General features: G+C 49.6%; 1 protein-coding gene and 1 long non-coding RNA gene across 2 annotated transcripts; one reads left to right on the top strand and one right to left on the bottom strand.

The window, feature by feature from the left end:
- Positions 1–2,682: 2,682 nt before the first annotated feature.
- LOC144149263 (serpin B9-like) lies at positions 2,683–18,289 on the bottom strand (the record flags this gene model as incomplete). Its single annotated transcript, XM_077680816.1, is given in 3 exon segments — positions 2,683–3,582; positions 8,216–8,551; positions 18,110–18,289. Coding segments are annotated over 3 exon segments (1,026 nt in total), but the record flags the coding sequence as incomplete, so codon positions are not given.
- On the top strand, positions 11,834–14,394 carry LOC144149244 (uncharacterized). The gene is made up of 3 exons (XR_013318243.1): positions 11,834–12,041; positions 13,545–13,653; positions 14,161–14,394. It is a non-coding gene; the product is annotated as an uncharacterized LOC144149244 (long non-coding RNA).
- Positions 18,290–18,997: the final 708 nt, after the last annotated feature.

Genomic DNA, 18,997 nt, shown 5'->3' with positions numbered 1-18,997 from the left:
GCTTCGCTACCATTCGTCGGAATTCAAACTTCAGGCAGCGAGAGCTCTGATTGGAGCTTTTCGAACTTCTTGGGGCCAAAACGAACTTCCCGGGCTATAAAAGAAGCCCGGAGGCTCTCATCGTCGGCATTCCTCGGCGGCTTCTCTCCGGCACCAGTCTCTTCGGAAACACCGAGTGAAAGGGGTGCTGTCGCCTTTGTGCGAGTTATGTAACGTTTGCTTACCTTGTACATACTGTATATAAATGTTACTTTAAGTTTTCGTCGGCTCGAGAACTTCTTCGCTCGGCTCTGCGCCGCGTCGATAGTGGACGGAGCAAGGCGACATCGCTACGCCGGTGACTGCGCTCGGGTGGCCAGTCGCAACAGCGGTGGGATGGCCGATTCCCAACGTCGGTGACGAGCTGGATGCGAGTCACAACCTTGGCGACCGCCCTGGGATCGTCATTTCCCAACAGTGTGCGGGAAAATATTCAAACACATGGTGCGCTCGTCGCTATTGAAGGCAGGTCGCCTAATGTGGCAGGAGACGTGGTCAACAAACAACGGTGACACAGAATTATTCCGCTGGACGCCGAGTGTTCTCAATCTGCCTGCTTCTTTTCCGCCGTCTAAGAAACTCACCCACCATATATAACTAGACATGGCCGATTCCCTCACTCTTTCTAACGTCTCGAATTTACGCCGGACTGCCGGTGCTTTTGCGGCGCGGCTGCCACGTACTTCCGTCCCTCACTATCTGACGCAATGTTCAAAAACGTCATCGTACATTTAACGACTGCTTCGCCTTGTGCGGCCCCCGCTTGAACCGGCAAACCTTCGGCATCTATCGGATAATTCTCAAGCCATCCAGCTCTTAATCGAGCTCGTAGACTTCATTTCTCGTTCCCTACCCGAGGTGTGATGCCGGTGTGTATCGAGTGGTATTTCATCGGTGCCTTCCCACCTACAAGCCTGTGCATCCCTGCATGTCACTTGTGATCTGCGCGGTTCGCCAGTGCGCGCTTTTTTTTTTTTTTGTAGCGTAAGCTACATTGGCCAAGGTCGAGCAGTTTCACGTGGACCTTGAAGGGCCGTGCTGTGCAAGCGCGGGGAGCATTGGATTGGATAGGATTGGGTTAAATTGGATTGTATTATATTGGAAATCCAATCCAGTTGGAGTACAGGTGTGTAGCGTATTGGGTCTGCACATTCGCCGGTCTGTGCATTCCAGAGGAGTGACGTCACAGCCGCGGCAGGCGCATTGGCGCCGGCGCGTGCCCAGCTGTGCGCCTTCGTTGCGCAGTAGCCAAGTCAGACGGTGCGCCGGAGCCGCGTGATAGCAGTTTCGCGTGGCTACTGGAGAGCCGTGCTGCGCATGCGCGAGGAGCAGTGACTGGACTGGACTAGACTGTACCGGACTGGACTTGATTGGATTGGATTGGATTGGAAATCGTTTTAGCAGCAGTAGGCATGGCAATCAGCCAATCCTAGACAACCAGGAAACCAAGAATAACCAGCTGAACCTTAGTTCACGCTACGTATATCCTGGCATAGCCGAGCAAAGCCACTGCTAATTTTTTCTTCTGGCTTCTAACATGGCAGGAAACACGTGTTTTCCCTCTGGAGTCTTGTTTCCTGGGACAATTCATGCCTTTCTTCAGCGTGGTGTCGTTCTTATTTTTTTTATTGTGTGTACCATGTGACAGTGCGTGGCAGTGATACCTGCATTATTCGCGCTGGACACAGTGACTTCCTATTTATTAACTTTAGAGTGCCTCGATGGTGCTTCTTTTTTGTATTTTGTAAATAGTGTACATAATGTGGGCGGTGTTCCAGCAGGGCCTTGCAGTTAGGTATTCTCGTGAACAGAAATACCCCAACCGGACTTTCATTTTAGAACAGCTACTTCTAGATAGACGTTTGTGGCGAACTTTTATTAGTGAAGCACCTTCGGTATTCGTTTTTTTCCTCTGCTGCCTATCCGGTTGTTTCTTTTTGTCCACGCTGTTAGCCACATTTTTTCTGCTGCACTTCACAATTAAGACATATTGCTATCCGTTTTTCCTTACTTTCAATCACATCCTGGATTGTCGACTCTCTTCTTACGCTTTATGTACCTGCTGCCCGAGCGTATGAAACGTGGAAAGTAGTTTTTTTTGTTTTTACCCTACAAATTGGCTTTTCTTTAAGAAAAGAAATTTGGCTTCTAGCCCCGTTCATTTGTTTTATATTGGCTTTAAACCTGCCATATAGCCTTGCTGGAGCGGGTATTGTTACGCGCTTTATTCTTCTTTTTTCTTCGGGGGTGGGGGTAACACGGATTTTTTAAAAAAGGGTTTAGAAGGCTGCTGCTGCTGATGATGATGATCATGAAATGTCTGAGGGGTTCATATTAATACGCAGTTCTACTCTACGGTGTGCCTCACAGCCCAATTGCACCTTCAGCGCGCAAAACCCGAATTAGAACTTTTTTTGTTTTGTTTTGTAATATCAGAGACCTTACTCGGTACGTATATACGCCTACATCTTTCCCGAACAGACGTGACAAGGACCAATTTGAAGCTTCCTTTTTCACAATCGACTATTTCTACACTGGCAGGATGCTGCACTAACAAAAAAGTAATAACAGGAAAATATTACTGACGACTTCTCGAGACTCTACACTACATAATCGTTTCAACATTTCCTACATGGCTCGCGATATTAGGAGGGTGTATTATGAATGTTTAGTGTGTCCCTTCTGGGTGGTCTACTACGGCGAAGCGGCGACATATTGCTGAAATTGCGCAGCAAGGATCCCTTACGACTTCGACGTGGTAAAAAGCGCGACACGACGGAGATGCCAGGAGGGACACTTTCGCGGGACGAGCGCTGGTCCTGTGTAAGTGCCCCTTCTCCCCGTCTTGTCGCGCTTTTTACCACGTCGAAGTCGTTTCGCCAACTATCCCAAACTTCTGCGTTGAACGATCGTTTAATTACTGTTTGTACAAGACCCACTCTGACAGTCGAACACACCCCCTACATGTCCGAAGACTAGGTCGCGCCAGTGCACGTCGTCCACGTGCCCGGAAGTGAAGTCTCCGCAAGCGTTTTAAGCATCGGCGGGCCTCTTCTTCTGTCCGGCGTGGACGTGCCTGATGAGGCCGACCATCACTAGGAGGTCGTCCTTGAGCACGACGAACATGAACGGCCTGTCGACGGTGAAGCGGACGGGCTTGTTGGCCGGGATCATGGTGCAGAGGGAGAGGAGCGCCGAGAAGCCGGCGGGAGACCGGCCGCCGCCCACGGCCATGTCGAAGGTCGCCTTGTGGAACACGTCGTGCGGCCACGGGCTGCCGATGGACGCGGCGGCGCTGCCGTCGCTGGAGGACCTCTGCAGGTCCGACATGGTTCCTTGGGCGGACTTGAAGCTGGAGTCAGATAGCTCCGTCCCCGTGGAAGCCGGAATAGCCTCCAGGCTCGCTCTTGCCTGCCGCTCGCCGGACACGCTAGGCTTGGACTGCGACTGCAAAGGAGGGGCGCCTGTGGGCGAGGGTTTCTGGCTCAGGGCCAAGTTCTTCTGGGACTTGCGCAGGTCTAGAGCCGGTGACTCCAACAGCGCCTGCAGTTCCAACGTGAGAAATGCGGGGGAGCTGTGGGAACTTTGGGAAGCCCACTTATGTGTATAGCTTGGCTTAACGAGTGAGAAAGAGCTTGAGAGAAAAATTCACTCTGTTAAAACTGTCCCTGCTTTTGTATCATGATTGTGAATAAAAGTCGAACGCGCTAATGAATACTACTTTCACCCATTCACCCATTTCATCTCGTGTTGCGATATAAAGCCATATAGCTGCACGCCGCTGTAAGGATTATACACTGAACATAAAACGCACACTTCAGCGTCCACTTTATCAGTAGGCACCCGAACGACCGTTCATTGCAACCGAATGGGCCCAGAAAGTATGCCCGAAATGGAGAAACTCTGGTGTACGCTGCGGTACTACGCAATGCAATCATTTAGTTCTGCACTGCGTGGTGTCGCAGCAGAAATCCTGTCTTTAAACCAACTCGTATGTCGCGCCTCATTCTGCGTCATATTAGGGCCGTTGAATGCGCCGATCGGTTATTCGTGTACAGTGAGGCAAAAGCAGACCTGCGGAAATGGTGCACATGCAGGGCCGGCGCTTATGCATGGTAAAGAGGAGAGGTAAAAAAAGTCAGCTAGCGCCGCTTCGTGTAGTAAATTATGCTTGGTTTAGTGAGGTTATAGTTGTGTTCAAGGTGGTTATGCGTAAACGAATCAGCAAACACAATCACACAGCACACAATATGTTTCATGTTAAGATATATACAGCTTCATTGGCGCACATTGCGGCTGTGTGGACTGTTTAAAAAGTTAAAGGACGATGAAGGTGTGTAACTCAGTCAAACGACAATTCAGTGAGCTAACCAAAACGCAGCAGTAAGTGTTAACAAATGGAATAAAACGACGCTAAGTTTTCGTATTTAATCTTGGTGCACTGTGTTCCGCCGCACCATCACCTGACGGTCCTGCATCATCTATGCTTACGCTAGCGCCACTACACGCCTACACCGCACGTTGTTACATGGAGCTAGAAGCCGTACGACTACGACCCGTCCCGTCGTGGCAGATTAGGGGAGTTGCCTCCGTGCCGACGACAAAGAGGTGAGAGCCAAACTTAATTGTTTAATGCATGGCGAGTAGAGAACAGCAGCACTACAGGTAGCTGCACATTGGCGTGCTTACTACATAACAGCTTGAACGGGCACAGAAACGTTCTTCATGGTGGTTCAGCACGCACTGACCTTCGATGAGAAAGAGGACCGATTTATAGTCTCCAATGCAACAGTCAAAACAGGCATTCGGTGTGTTGCGCACGGCACCAAAAGTACAGGTGCCGTCAAAAGTAATTGGAGCACGGGAGCTGTGGCCGAACTGTATCGGAGCGCCGTGTAGCTGCACCGGCGGTAAACGAAAGGACGAGAACACGCATGCGCGCCTGCCGACGGCGATAGCCCATCTATACCTCGAAAACCACTTCTTTTAACCTAGCTTCGAACATTGTTCGCAGTATACTGGTCTCGGCGATGGCGCTGATAGCGAACACCCCTAAAAATACTTGAAAGAAAAACTGTCACTGCAGTTTCCTTTGATATCGTGCCGTTTTTTCGGCAGGTCGCGTGCGCTGGAAGTGCGCCAGAGGCGTTGGGAGATGCAACTCTGCTATCAGCGCCATCGCCAAGACCAGTATGCTGCGAACAATGTTCGAAGTTAGGTTAAAAGAAGTGGTTTTCGAGGTATAGATGGGCTATCGCCGTCGGCAGGCGCGCATGCGTGTTCTCGTCCTTTCGTTTACCGCCGGTGCAGCTACACGGCGCTCCGATACGGTTCGGCCTGGGACCTTAGTTCGGCCACAGCTCCCGTGCTCCAATTACTTCTGACGGCACCTGTACGAATACACAACACTTTCCATAGGCCCTGTGATAGATGCCGGTGCACGCCGTGACGGAGAGAGGGCGTGGAAGGGGTAGTCGACCCAACGGCCGTCTTTGCAAGGGCTTGCTCGAACACGTATCGGCTGAGACAGTTTGAACCGGGTCACTCACCAGCTGACTGTGACTCACCGGCCCGAGGGCCCGCGTGACAGCGCTGCTCCCACTTGAGGAAACGTGTTCGATGAGCTGGCTTCGCCGCCACATACGTAACTTCTCCGCAGTGCAAGCTGGCGTATCTCGCGCGCATGCAGCAACGCCTAAGCACCTCGTGTCTAATCGTAAAGGCGAAACCACATGCAACGTTTTGGTCGCGTCTTGCGGCCGTCTGCAGCGCCTGGCGCCGACGCGGAACGGGCGTTGGAGAGGGCGAGCAACCACAAGAGAAGTGCGAACAGCGCTTCTCCGATCCAAGTTGCCAGACTTACTTTGGTAGATGCAGCATCGTTCTGTTTAAGTCATTCATAATAAACTGAAGAATAATCAAAACTTCAACAAACAAAACACGTTAAATTGATGTTCTATTAAATAAAGTACTAAAGAGCCGCCATGTTGCGTGCGGAGGGGGACCGGAAATTGAGGATAGCAACATCCGGCGCAGACGCCGAAAACGGACCGAACATCTGGGATGCGCAGACACCGGCGCTCCGAGCGCGCTGCTGTGTATTTGGTGGCGGGCGCTGAACGCCCGTCGCCGCGGACGGTCTCCAAACGCGACCAAAACGTCGCATGTGGTTGCGCCTTTACATACAGTATCGAACGGAGACAGCCGGGCGAAGCGGTGCAGCTCGGCGCCAGGGACGTGTCTGTCGACAAGAAAGGCGCGCCCTTCTTTCTTCCTGGTATTGTATTTTCCCGCTCAGCTTCGGGCCCCTCTGCGCATGCGCCGACCTTACCTATCTACGGAGGCGGGTGCTCCTCGTCCTTGCTGGCACGGCATTCTTTCGCTCAGGTTGACTGCGCGCACTCAGGACGGGTTTTCGGCGAGTGACACAGATGGCGCTCACGCGTTAAAAGTCATTCCACTTCACCACAGCATCAGCACAAGATTCAGCTTCGACGTGGAAGTGCCATTTTCTCATTCCGGCCCCATACTCTTAATCTGGTTGATATTTTTGTACAGCCAAGCCGTATTAGGATCCTTGTATAAGATGTCTCCATGTCCTTCCGCCACGTGTGAAAAAATGTACCCTTCCGCTCTGTGAAGAAGGATGACGTGCGAAGCTGGTCGCAGTCCACAGAGTGCACGAAACAAAACGCCTCTGTTTGTAATTTGCGACTGAGCATACTCCCTGTCCGATTTGCTGAGAGAAACCTGGACGGACCTCACCTTAATTTTGATGGACAAACGTGGAGCTGTCTGTTTCGCTATAGCGTTGGTGTAACACCAACCCGATACGCTCGACCACCGAGGACACCGGGCAGGTCGCATTGGGCCGTTTGACGGCTACGTTTAAACCTCCCGCCAGCACAGCCGTCATGCCATCACTGGAAACGTGAAACCTTCAGCTGCGCGTGCACGCCCTCCTCCCTCCACTCCAAATCCCTGCGCGCATAAACCGGCTATGTGCGCGTGCTTAGAAGTGAAAGTCGACAATGTCGATCCGAAAGCATTTTAAACTTAACAAGTACTACTGTCTCACTCCAGCGTTCTAATCGGACAATTTCTGTTCATGCGGGAAGGATTTGCAGCTACTCGACGAGCCGGAACTTGGGACGGTAAGGGTGGCGGCAGTGGCTTTCCGTTGTTTTCGCGCCCATTCGCGCTTCTGTTCGGGTTGACACATCTTCAATTCCCGCCCTTCCCCTTCCAAGTGAACGGCATACGTCCGTCCCATAGCGAGTACAAACCCGGAAGGCCTCGAGCTTTATTCTAGCCGACAAACATATGGACGTCTGCACCCCCACCCCTGTCGTAGGAACCAACCCAGACCCGAACCGCTCGGTCACGGAGGACAGCTGACACGGCGCACTGGGCCATCACGTTTAAATCTCAAACCAGCACAATGGGCATGTCACCGACAGGCGCATTATTACTCGCTGTGCGTGCACGCTCCCCTTCTTCCGCCCCTGCAAGCGCTGCTGGGCGCGTGCTTAGGCGTGAAATACACAGGCGAAAATGTCGCTCGGGAAGCCTTTCAAGCGGAAGAATTGTGCGCTGACGTCGGAATTTTAAGCGGGCAAGTTGCTCTTCATACGCAGGGATTCGCAGCAACTCGACAACGTGGAATTTGAGGCGGAAACGGCTGCGGCTACATATGCGTCATCAGCGGCTTTCGTTTTTTTTTTTTTGCGTGCATTTGCGCTTCTATTGTTTCTTCGCAACCATCTGATAATAGTGCCGATTGCGAACTTGTGAAGGACACAGGGGTGGGTTCGGGGGGGAATAACAGCCGCGAAAGAGGAATCGGCGAATGGCAAGGAGCAGCCCCAGAGCAGCAACGCGTAAAGCGGCTTCGCCGGAATGAAAACCAGCGGGTTAGACATAGACTGCTCCCCAGTAAAAATCAGGCCAGTATGATGACAGTGGCATCAAATCAATGACAAGAAGCTCAAATAAACAGCTGTACAGAGCTTCGAGTGTGCGTGTCGCTAGGGGAGTGGTTATCCCTTCCGGATGCGGTGCGCTAAGCGTATCTCGATAAGCTCCAGGATACTGATCAGTGGAAAACCGGGAGGCGCGTTTTCTCGCACAGTCGTAAACACATTCGGCCGCCGCGGCGGAAGGGAAGGTGCTGTACCTTGGGCAGCGTGACGGTCACCTCGCTGGTCCAGGCTGTCCTGTCGAGGGCTGCGCGCACGTCCTTCCAGCAGCCGAGTGCCGGCAGCATCTCGTGCAGGCCGGCCCTGAGCGTGGGCAGGAAGAGCGCCACGTCGACCGCGTGGCAGTCGTAGAAGAGGCGCAGGCAGGAGAAGGCGGTGTCGCGCGCGTACGGGAAGTCGCCCGCCTTGCTCATCATGGCCACCATCTTGGAGCGCTCGGGCTGCGCGTAGAAGGGCTGCTCGCCCGCCTGCGAGAATCCTTCCTGCCAGCGGCCGCACACGTGCACCAGGTTCACCAGGCACGCGCCGCCACCCTGTACCCCGCAGGTAAAACTCGCTTACTTCTAACTCCCGGTTAATTCAAACCAGTCCCGCCGTCACAGCCATGTATACTGCAACGGGGGAAAGCTCCCAATAGAGAGTATTAGCAGATCGGAGAACCGGTCCCGGAACGGTACCCGGTACACCTGCGCGCGCGCACAACCAGTTTTTCCGCCTCTGCGCATGCGCAGTAACGGCGGTCGCCTACCGGGTGCCGTACCGGTACCGGTTCTCCGATCGGCTATAACTAATGCGAACGCGTCAGTATCCGGAACGGCCAATTCGAACTGGGATCCCCTGCTTTCCATCGCTCCTCGCAGAAAAAGTCTGCCCAGAGTGACTACAGTGTGTTGCAAATCCAAGCGAAACCGAATTTACTACAGATGCAACACAACGAAACAGACGAGCAACAGCGTATAGCGCGCTCGCTACGGTGCTGCGATAGCTGAGTTCGCTGCAACGGCGCTTTTCTTTGTGCCGTTGTCGCTGGTCACTCGACCTGCGATCCCGTGGCGTGCGCAACAAGTGCGGAGTGGCGCCTAATTCGCGATAACGGGTCGAGAGATGGCTTCTTTGTGTTCTTCCGCGCAGTGTGGCTCGATGTCCATTCATTCGAGCGGCCGCCTTCTATTTCGAACTCCGCTTAATTCGAACAGCTTTATGGGTTCCTTGGAGTTCGAATTAACGAGCTTTTACTGTACTAGTAAAGCTACGAACGGGTTCGGCGGCACCAGCTAATGAGGACCGCGACCGCGCCCATGGTACCCACCAAGGTTTCATACTGATATAGGGAAATTTGGCTCTGGCGTCTAGTCGATCCCCGCTTCAGCGAGTGTGCTCTCGTGTAGCCCGTGGGAACGTTCCACTCGTCGTTCCACAAGCCCAAAAGTTGTCTTTTGGTGTTAAAAAAACACCAATACTATTGTGTACAATTATTTAAAGTTCTTTTATTAATACGAAGCAGGAGCTCCAAAAGACTTGTGGTCTCCTCGATTTGTCTACACTTTCTGCACCAGTTGAGGCGGTGCAGCACTCCCGCACTTGATTTGCCAGTGCAGCTAGCGCCACCTGCTCTTCTATGTGCACTTCGGCCCTCGATTTGACGCTTGCTGCACGAGTTCTTCTACACTTCTGCACTATCCTCTGTGCGAGTTCTCGTCTCGTGCAAGGTGCAGCGTGCTTTGGCGCGTTTTTTGGTGCGCATCGTAGCAGACGGCTCCAGCATGATACTCGTGTCAGTAAACGGAGTAGAAACAACAGCGTTTCCCGTTTTAGACAAGAATGGTCGTCACGTGCAACAAGATAGTGCTTTTGTGTACGAAACACAAGGTGAGTGCAGGGTGACGCCATTTTGAAAAAAAGAAAAAAAAAACGCGAGTGCGCAAACATGGACCGCAGCAGACGACGTTTGTGCATTTTTGCTCTCCACTCGGCCGCTGCCCGGAAAGCGCTAGTGTACGGCTGCACTCGCACTGAAAGAACTGGCGCTGCACTTGCGCGACATTTTTGTGAACTAGTGCACAAAGTGCAGCCAAATCGAAGAGACCTTTAATTGCGAGGGATTATTGAGCAGTTTCACGCAAGACAAGAAATGCTGTCCCTTTTTGTTGATTTCGGCTTTGAAAGCGTAAAGAAGCCGTGTCACTAGCCAAGGCGGGGACCGTTGCCATAGCTGGTATGGCGAAGCCCACGACAGCGCGCGATTGCAGCGACTGATTTCCCTCGTACCCACATAATCTGCTTCCACCAGGAGGAACCTGGGGCGGTATTCTCGTAACTGTCCCCTTTGAAAACGTCCCTTTTGCGTCCCTTTCATCATGACGTACTTCCGGTTAAGCAGTGGGCCTTTGATTCAAATACCGTAACTGTTCTTGCAAACGCATTTAAAAGAAGTGAAACCGTATCAGAGTATCTTTTATGTGTTTTTTTGTTCCGCGAACGAACCAACAATAAGGCGACGAAAAATCGTCTGCTCCAAATCGTCTGCTCCGAGTAGCCACGGCTTATAGCTCCGCCGTGCTTGTAAGGCGTCACATCCGGGTGTTCGCTTTTAGCCAATCAGGGCTCGCTCAAAAAGGACACTTTTGAAAGGGACACAAAAGGGACAAAACACGGGAATACCGCCCCTGATAACGGCCGTCTAGGGACCATACTTCCTGATGCGCCTGACTGGTTTCGTCTAGAGTGCCCTGGTACCATCTGGAGCCCCAGATGCGGTGGCGGTGGCTGCAGCCATTCTAGTTCCATTCAACACATCCGCCGCGGCGTTAACCTTTGAGCCCTTACATAGACTCGGGAGTAACATAACGGGATCGCAACTACTCATTCTGTGCGAAAATCTCCGTCGGACGGGAGAGTTCATTGTGCTGACCGTCGTTGTATTTTACACCGACAGCTGTTTGCGACTGACGTCCCAGAGATTCGCACTGGTGTGCTTGTTGGACGCCCCGTAAAGCATGCTTCTCCGCAAGCTTGGGAATAATGAACGAAAGCCAACCTTACACACAACAGCTGAATGTGGCTGAATGTAAAACCAACGCCTCCTGTGTTAATAAATGCAGCGTTGGTAAAACAATAGCAACTCCTCCGTGACCGCTATATAAAAATTACGCCCACCTCCCCTCGCGGGAACCCTGCACTGTAAACGCAAACTAGCCGGAAATGGAGTTTTAATCAAGTAATGTGCCCTAAAAAGTACTTATAGCAAAAAATGTACTCCCTAGGCATGGTCTAAACAAGTGGATGAACCTCCATGGTAGTACCGCTGCCCATCCGTGTAGCAAAAGGGAGGATTTAGAACGACATAACACCATTTGTGAGATGGCGTTCGGTCCCTTGTAAACAACCACGTCCACAATAAACTCCCCATCTGGGGTAATCATCTCAAGCGGGCGGTCGCCATGTTAGTCTTGTGTTGTTTCCGTGTGTCAGCACTTCAACCGTGGACTAATGCTAATTAGAACGAGAAAGCAGGACGTGACAGTTGCATGCAGCTACAAAACCGATACCGTACGTATACCCGTATAGATGCTTCAGCCAGCGCGATCACAAGCAGACAGTGCGGCCGTGTTGTTTCAATCTGTTTATTTTGACGGTAGGTGTTGTCAAACTCTGCTGCTAACAAAGAGACAGTTCTCGCCGTTGCAAACAATTGCAATGTTCAACTGCTTCGCTTGCTTGCGCATATATAGACAATTTAAATTCTCGTGCCAGCGCGCCAACGCACCCGACTGCAGCGACTCAACTTGCCCTGGCGGCACGACTTGCTGCCCGGATGTAAACAGCCTCCGTGCTTATCAACGCAGCGCGGCCGGTGACTTGGTGCGGCCAGAGCTTCAAGCGCCTCGCCTTGGGCCATCATTTTTTCTTATTTGAGAAGGACTAGTAGTGCCATTTGGTGGAAAGATTTTTATGTGCCCCTGTCACACGACGAACGGCCGCTAACAACATTTGGATACGGCGACAGCTGTGGACAGCTCGCTGGTAAGTGCTCTTTCATCAGTCGATGCGTTTGTCAAACGTTTGGATAGGGTTAACTGCGAAGTACCCGTGCCGCACACAGCACGTACACGCACGGGCAAAGAAAAAAGCGCACACTCGTTTTATTGTACTTGTTTGTGGCTTTTGGGGTATGCATTCGCATTCTTTTGTAGGCCGGTTTGTAACGGGGCATTTGATATGAAATCGTTTGTCGCGCGCGGCATCGTTTTAAAGCAACGTGACGGTTACTCAGGTAGCCGAATCGCCTCCGACAGCGGTGCATCGTCGGGCCCGGTCGGTGAATATTGTGGGACTCTGTCTCTCATATGCATCGAACTGCTCGTGTTCTTTTTAGTTAACTGCTCTACTTTCTAATATCTATTTGTTAACGCTCCTGATGGCTTGCCTGTCCAAATATAAGTCTTTGTGTTGTTTTCTTTCAAGGCTCTGACTCATTCTTAGCGCTCTGGTCGTCGAGAGCCGCAGATCAGACGGCCACCCCCTTCGAAAACTGTGCCCTGTAGATTCGGTGGGGTTGTTTGCTCGCTTGAGTCGACTCTTCACATCTAACAGCGTACCCTATTAAGGAAACGGTGACATGCGTAAAAGATGCTATGAGCCTATCGAACGATTAAATGCATATAGTGTGGACCACGACGGCGACGTGGTTCGAAACCGAAATGTTTTTATTCCCTTTCGGATGATAATGAGGGGTCTGTATACAATCGGGGCCCGTCAGTCGCCAGCTAAGGCCACGTAATTAAAAACACAAATTCATGCCCTTATGGAAGAGAACAGAGTTTGCCGTAGCATGACACAAGTCTGCCGGGTATAAAAAAGGATATCGTTTTTTTACAAGAACAATGCACACACTCTTCTTTTGTTGGTAATAAATTTGTCATAATCAATAGTAAGACCATACACAAAAATTACTCGATTCATCTGACACCCGATTTTGACACGGGGCTTGCAACTCCAAAAAGTGCACTGTGGTTTTACGTGACGGAAACTTCTACAATCACGGTAAATTAACTAAGGCAGGTGTGTGTGGAATGCAGCGTTGGTAAGTTTGCGAGAATAGCGTTTCCATTTCAGCTGTTTTTTTTTTTGTTGCCATACAATCACAAGTAATTTGGTGCCATGAACGAGGTTTACGTTAGCTAACGAGGCTGTAGTAACGGTTGCGGCTACAAATGACCTTATGCACCAATCACGCTTGTCAGCTCGGTGACACAGAATATTAAGGTGTCAGAATACGGATGACTGAGTCGCCTAGTTTATTACTACTGTAAAAAAAGAAAGTGTTTTCTGACCCAGTGAAGGACTTTCCTGTATGACTAGCTGTGTTATGACAAATGACCATACTTGATGAGACAAGCCGTAACAAATTAGCTTTGGATGTAACACCAGGAGGGAAATAGGTGGAGGTATCTGCAAGTGTAACTGAAACAGTGGGTGCCTGTCCGGCATGAATTCATTATTTGCTGACACGATTTTCTTCTGCAGATCCTGATACATGATCGAGTTGAATGACTTCATAGATCTTAAGGCAGGATAGGCTGTGCTGTACAAGGCAAGGCTGCATTCGGAAACCAAGTTGGCCCCTCCAGCAGAAGTGAGTATTGCCACGGCTTGCAACAGCCGTCCAGCTCGCAAAAGCTCCACTTTTTCTAAGAAAGTGAGCCACCATGGTAGGGGAGAGGCAGTGTAAGGGTTTGCATCTTTAACTGTGTTCCCACTCACTTGAATAGATGCAAGCTGGCATCTTTAAAGCAAGAAACAGCAGTTAACAAAATCATGCAATACCAAAGTGTTTTTCAGTCAAAAACAAAAACTAATCTATCAACCTACAGAGACTTGCATTTTATCTTCACTGTCAGTTAAAGTTGTGCTCGAGTATATTGTGCGGAAGTAATATCTTTTTTATTGCTGCAAAAGCCACGATGGTTAATGTACTGGCACTTGGTTTTATGAAGCCTTTGCATTCCTAATTTAGGTACTGGAATTCGCAGGGAACCTGGCCTTACAATTTTATTACTGTACCGAATTAAGTTCATTTAACCATAGTGTCTGTTTTGAATTTTACGTGTGGGGCATTTTTTTTTCTTTTTTGCTTTTTCAGGCAGATGTTCCTCTGACTCCCTGCCTGCATTCCGTGAACGGGGAAGTTAGCCTCCACATCGATGGCCAGCGTGTCTTGACTGCATCATCTTTACTGGGAGGACTGTGTAGTCTGTTTGCATCGTTCTGGATTTTCAACATTCAATATCCCAAGAAGGCACACAGAGCTCTAACGTTTGTGGAACATGGCTTTTTGGACCTTGCCTGCGCCAAACCACGTGTGAAGGATTTAGAACTAATAAACTTTTATCGCATCAATATCGCTCACTAATATTTGTTTTCAATCCTGTAATCATTGGATAGTAGTCAAAAAGAATTCCGTATTATATTTCTGACTTTTTCTTTTTTATTTTTTTTACTGAAAACGGGATATTTGATGGGCCGTTCTGTATGCTCATAATACAGCTTCACTCGGGATATTTGATGGGCCGTTCTGTATGCTCATAATACAGCTATCTTTCAGTGAAGCAATAATATTAACAAACTAATTTAACTTGAAACAATTATCTAAATAATATTGGCAACTGGTGCGAAATGAATCAACTAAAAATTATCCGAAAAACACCAATTTCATGGCTTTTTGTTCTCACTCTAAAGAAGCTGTCGCGATACCACCCATTCTGTTCTATATCATTGCAATTAACCCGTCAGACTCGGTCACTTTTCTTGGCGCATTTGTGTCTTTATCAAAACGCACTGGTATTTTCCGCAGCATATTTTTTCGTTCTTTATATTACTCATTTATCCATAGCCATCTCACTGCAGTCTGTCTCCTACATCATTTATCTCTTGTGCCTTTACCACCTACAAAATGCTTGTTACCTTTCAATATCAAATCGTTGCACAGCTCTCGCTTATTTCACGACAAATTGAAAAATTGTTTTGTTGTTGTAAACCACTGCAACCATTTTTTCTTCACTTTGTGAACTTAGTACTGATGTGTACTGATAAGTTCTGATAAATACTGACGGGTTCTCGATCCTCTAGTATTATATAATGATTTCATTTACCATGCGGTTGTGTTTGTGCCTATCTGTTTTTCAAGTATTTCCAGTTCTTGTATTATTATTGTTTCTACAATTTGTTCAACTAGCAGGCAGCTCTCGCTCATTTCACCACCTACTGAATTTTTTTTTGTTGTTGTAAACCACTGCAGCCATTTTTTTCACTGTGTACTGAGCGCTGATGCGTACTGATAAGTTCTGATAAGTACTGACGCGTTCTCGATCCTCTAGTATTCTATAATGATTTCACTTACCATGCGGTTGTGTTTGTGCCTATCTTTGTTTTTCGCGTATTTCCAGTTCTTGTAGTAATATTGTTTCTACGTTTTGTTCAACTAGCATCGTATTGCTGTCTTCAATTCCTAACTGGCGTGTTATTTAGCAATGTACCATTTGTGATTTCTAATATGAGGTCGCCATACGTATTTATTTCGGAACCTCCGTGTGTACACCATGTTCTTTGTAAACTTGTCTGCGAAAGTTCGTTTGAAATAAACCTGAAATCGAGAAAAACCGTGTGAAATCAGTACTCCCGCAGGGAACTAGAAATTCTCCCTTGTGGCCTTGAAAACCTCCTTTCGGAAGACCCACAAAACTCCCCAAGCTTTCGTCAAACTCCATTTAAAAGAAGTAAATGCTTCCCTTGAACCTCCTAAAAACGCCCCTAAACGAACATAAGTACTTCCAAAGGGAGCCATAAAAGGCTCCTATTCAACCGCCTAAAAATTCCATAAACATCACTTAAAAACGCCCTTCAGGAAGTAAAGAATACTCCATTTTGACCTCCTTAAATTCTCCCGAACATTTCTTAACACTCCCTAAATACCTCCTTTCTATAACCTAAAAACTCCCTGTTTTGAGGAGGTAAACAAAACCTCCCTGTTCCATGTAGTAAAAAAACTCCTACAAGGAGGACCACTAGAGGACAGGCGAAAAAGAACCTCTATGGAGTATATGGGAGGAAAAAAAGTTTAGAGTGTGGTGTGATGCGACGCTGACGGTGGTGAGCGGCACACCGGTTATATGCGCAGCGCGCCCGAAGGAGAGGAGACCACGGAGAGAGAGAGTGCCGCGGCTATGACGCAACAAAATCCAATCAAATCCAAATCCAATCCAATCCAATCCAAGCCAAGCCAAGCCAATCGAATCCAATCCAATGCCTCTTGCGAGAGAGTGTTCGCTATCGGAGAGGAGAGGGGGAGAGTGGCTGCGGACAACAACAACGGACGCACGCGGACAACAACAATGGACGCACGCAGGAAGGACAGGGCCGCCGACAAGAGATGCTCTCAGCGACGCATCTAAAATAATCATGAATTTGCCACCCACGCCGCGAAGGTGAACGACCAGTGAAACTGTACGCGGGACTTCACCCTGCCACCGCGTTGCGATGTCAGAAGCAATGTGAAATTGAACCGCCAGCGCGAGGATCCGGAGGAAACTAGGCACGCAGGCGCTTGGAAAGCGAACAAAGAGAGGGCGGTGCGAACGTATTTGCATGGCCGACGCTAGGCCTTTATTTAGTGACGCTAGCCGACGCGAATCGCACTGCAGAAAATCTTTGAGGAACCTTTATCTGAGAATCTACAGATATTGAAAAATGGTAGAAGAGTTTGGTGGCGGCCCTGTTGGGACCGATGTACTCGGAAAAACAAATTTATTACACATCAGCTCGCGTCGCTGCAAAGGTCGTCGAAAAACGACACGCTGTTCCCCTCCAGCTCCGCGGCCGTCCACCCAGCCTTAGAAAACGCTTACACAAAGGAGATAGCGGGACAAGATACACACTGCAGGTTAATCATAAAAGGGTGCTTATTGAGAACTAATACACTCAATATACATATCCAAGTAATCGGACGTATAACTTTTGGCATAAAACGATTTTTCTTTTTCACGCACAAAGAACGCGCGCCCAAGCCTATTCCCATGCATAAACCGGTGCCTCACGTGTTACAGGCGGGTTATGGGCCGTCGGGATGTATGTACCCCTGTGCATAGAGTTTCATACTTTAAAGGCGGTGCGTTCGGCGCATTGCATGATGGGAGGTGGGCGCGCAATTTGAAATTTGCATGCGCGAAATGGGCGCGCTACCAGTTGCGCGGTGTGTAGTCGGAAGAGCCTCACGGATCGAGTTATGCCCAATAAAAGGGGATACTACCATGGCTGTATATACAGCGTGAGGAGGTTATCGTTGCACATCCCTTTACGCGTTAGCGAGTCTCCAGTTCGTTTTCCGGTGCTCCTTAGTAAAATGCTAACTTGTGGCCCTCCAGGTAAGGCAGTAGATTAGGATTGATTGCATGGTGTGGCCGATACATACAAGCGATTCCTTGCGAAGCGCGGCCGAAGAAAGGTTTAATGGCGGTGGGCTTAACGTAATTGAGCATGCCGCTGTGATAACGAGGAATACCTAGGAACCCTGCAGTTTCCTGCATACAGATACGGCCCGTTTTATAGGTCGCCGTTTTGTATGCGATAGCCCGCGGAACTGGTCCTCGAACGGTGGTAATACGAAAAAAAATTGCTATTTTTGTTCATTAAAGATACCGCCTTGTCCCGATTAAACGGGTGCCACTTTTATCGCAAACTGCTCACAAATAATCCAGACATTAAAGAAAACAGATACGAAGCAGCAGAGACCCCCAGCCACATTTCGGCCATTTCTCTATGACGTCATCGCCAACGTCAGTCACCGCAGAGGAACATGGCTGGTTTCACTCACGAATGCTCACGTGTTCCGCATGATGGTATCACTTTCGAGTGCTCACGTGCAATGAACACATTGATAAAAATGTTTTTAACGCTGACAGAGGTTACATCACTCCTGTTTTTTGGTACTTGCCGTTTTGTTCGGTTAAAGAAAAGTCGCTAATTCTTTCGACTCGAAGAAAGCTGGATACAACAGCCGCTTTGGGTGGTTTCAATTGCGCGACGCTTTGCCGTACCCGGGGTTCTGCTGCCAGAGGAGCCGCTTCCTTGGACTGCGCATGCGCGGCCTCTTCAGTCTCGCCGTCGAAGACCCGCTTGACGGCGCCGTCGGTCAGCTCCGCCGCCCAGGTGTTGGTCGCGTGGCGGATCTCCTCCCTGACGGCCGTGTCTGGGACAGAAGCAGCGATTTCGTGAACCTGCACGTCCGGTCGGGCATCCGCCTGCTTTATTCCTTCAGGGACGGCACCGTTTCATGGCCTACCGAAAATCGCAAGTCTTGGTCTTTCCGTCTTTCACTCGATTCAACCGCCCGCCCGCCAAGAAACAATGCTTGAACACAAAGTGACTTCAGGCAAACCCGTTCCAGAGTATTGAACTGCTGGCCCATGGCTCGTGCAAGTTCACACCATTCAGCGCAAAGGAAATATCAGGTATATTTGAGCCTCCCAAATTTTTAATGATATGGCGGGAGGGACGACCGATCGGCATTTCAGCGCCTCATCACGGTGTTCAGCAGCGAAATAGGCGAGAGTACGCGCACGCGCATAGGGCTATCGGCTGTATGAGTGTCGTCTGCTACGCTGTTTCCTTGAGACGGGTACACCCCCTGCCACTCCATGTGAATAACTTTGTTCACGAGAAACCGTGGTTATTTGACGCGCATGCGCATATCAAATGTGCGTGTGATTTTTTGGGGGGTCACTTGCCCCCACTCAGCGTGAGAATGTCACGGAAAAGATAAATAAAACTAGAACAGGACCGCTTAATTTTATGGCCGGAATGGCCTTATAGGCCGCTGCGCGATATAATGTGATGAATAACAAATCTGGTAAAAATGAAAACTTGTGCCCCAGGGTGCTTAGCTACTTTTTTGCGGTAGCGAAACGACCTTGCAAGATAAGAAA

The sequence above is a fragment of the Haemaphysalis longicornis genome, unplaced genomic scaffold (assembly GCF_048455015.1).
Source record: "Haemaphysalis longicornis isolate Haplotype H1 unplaced genomic scaffold, Haemaphysalis longicornis Haplotype H1 scaffold_8, whole genome shotgun sequence".
In the NCBI taxonomy this organism is placed as follows: Eukaryota; Metazoa; Arthropoda; class Arachnida; order Ixodida; family Ixodidae; genus Haemaphysalis; species Haemaphysalis longicornis.
The sequence above is the reverse complement of the archived record's forward strand: the minus strand, read 5'-3'. Positions and strand labels throughout refer to the sequence as shown.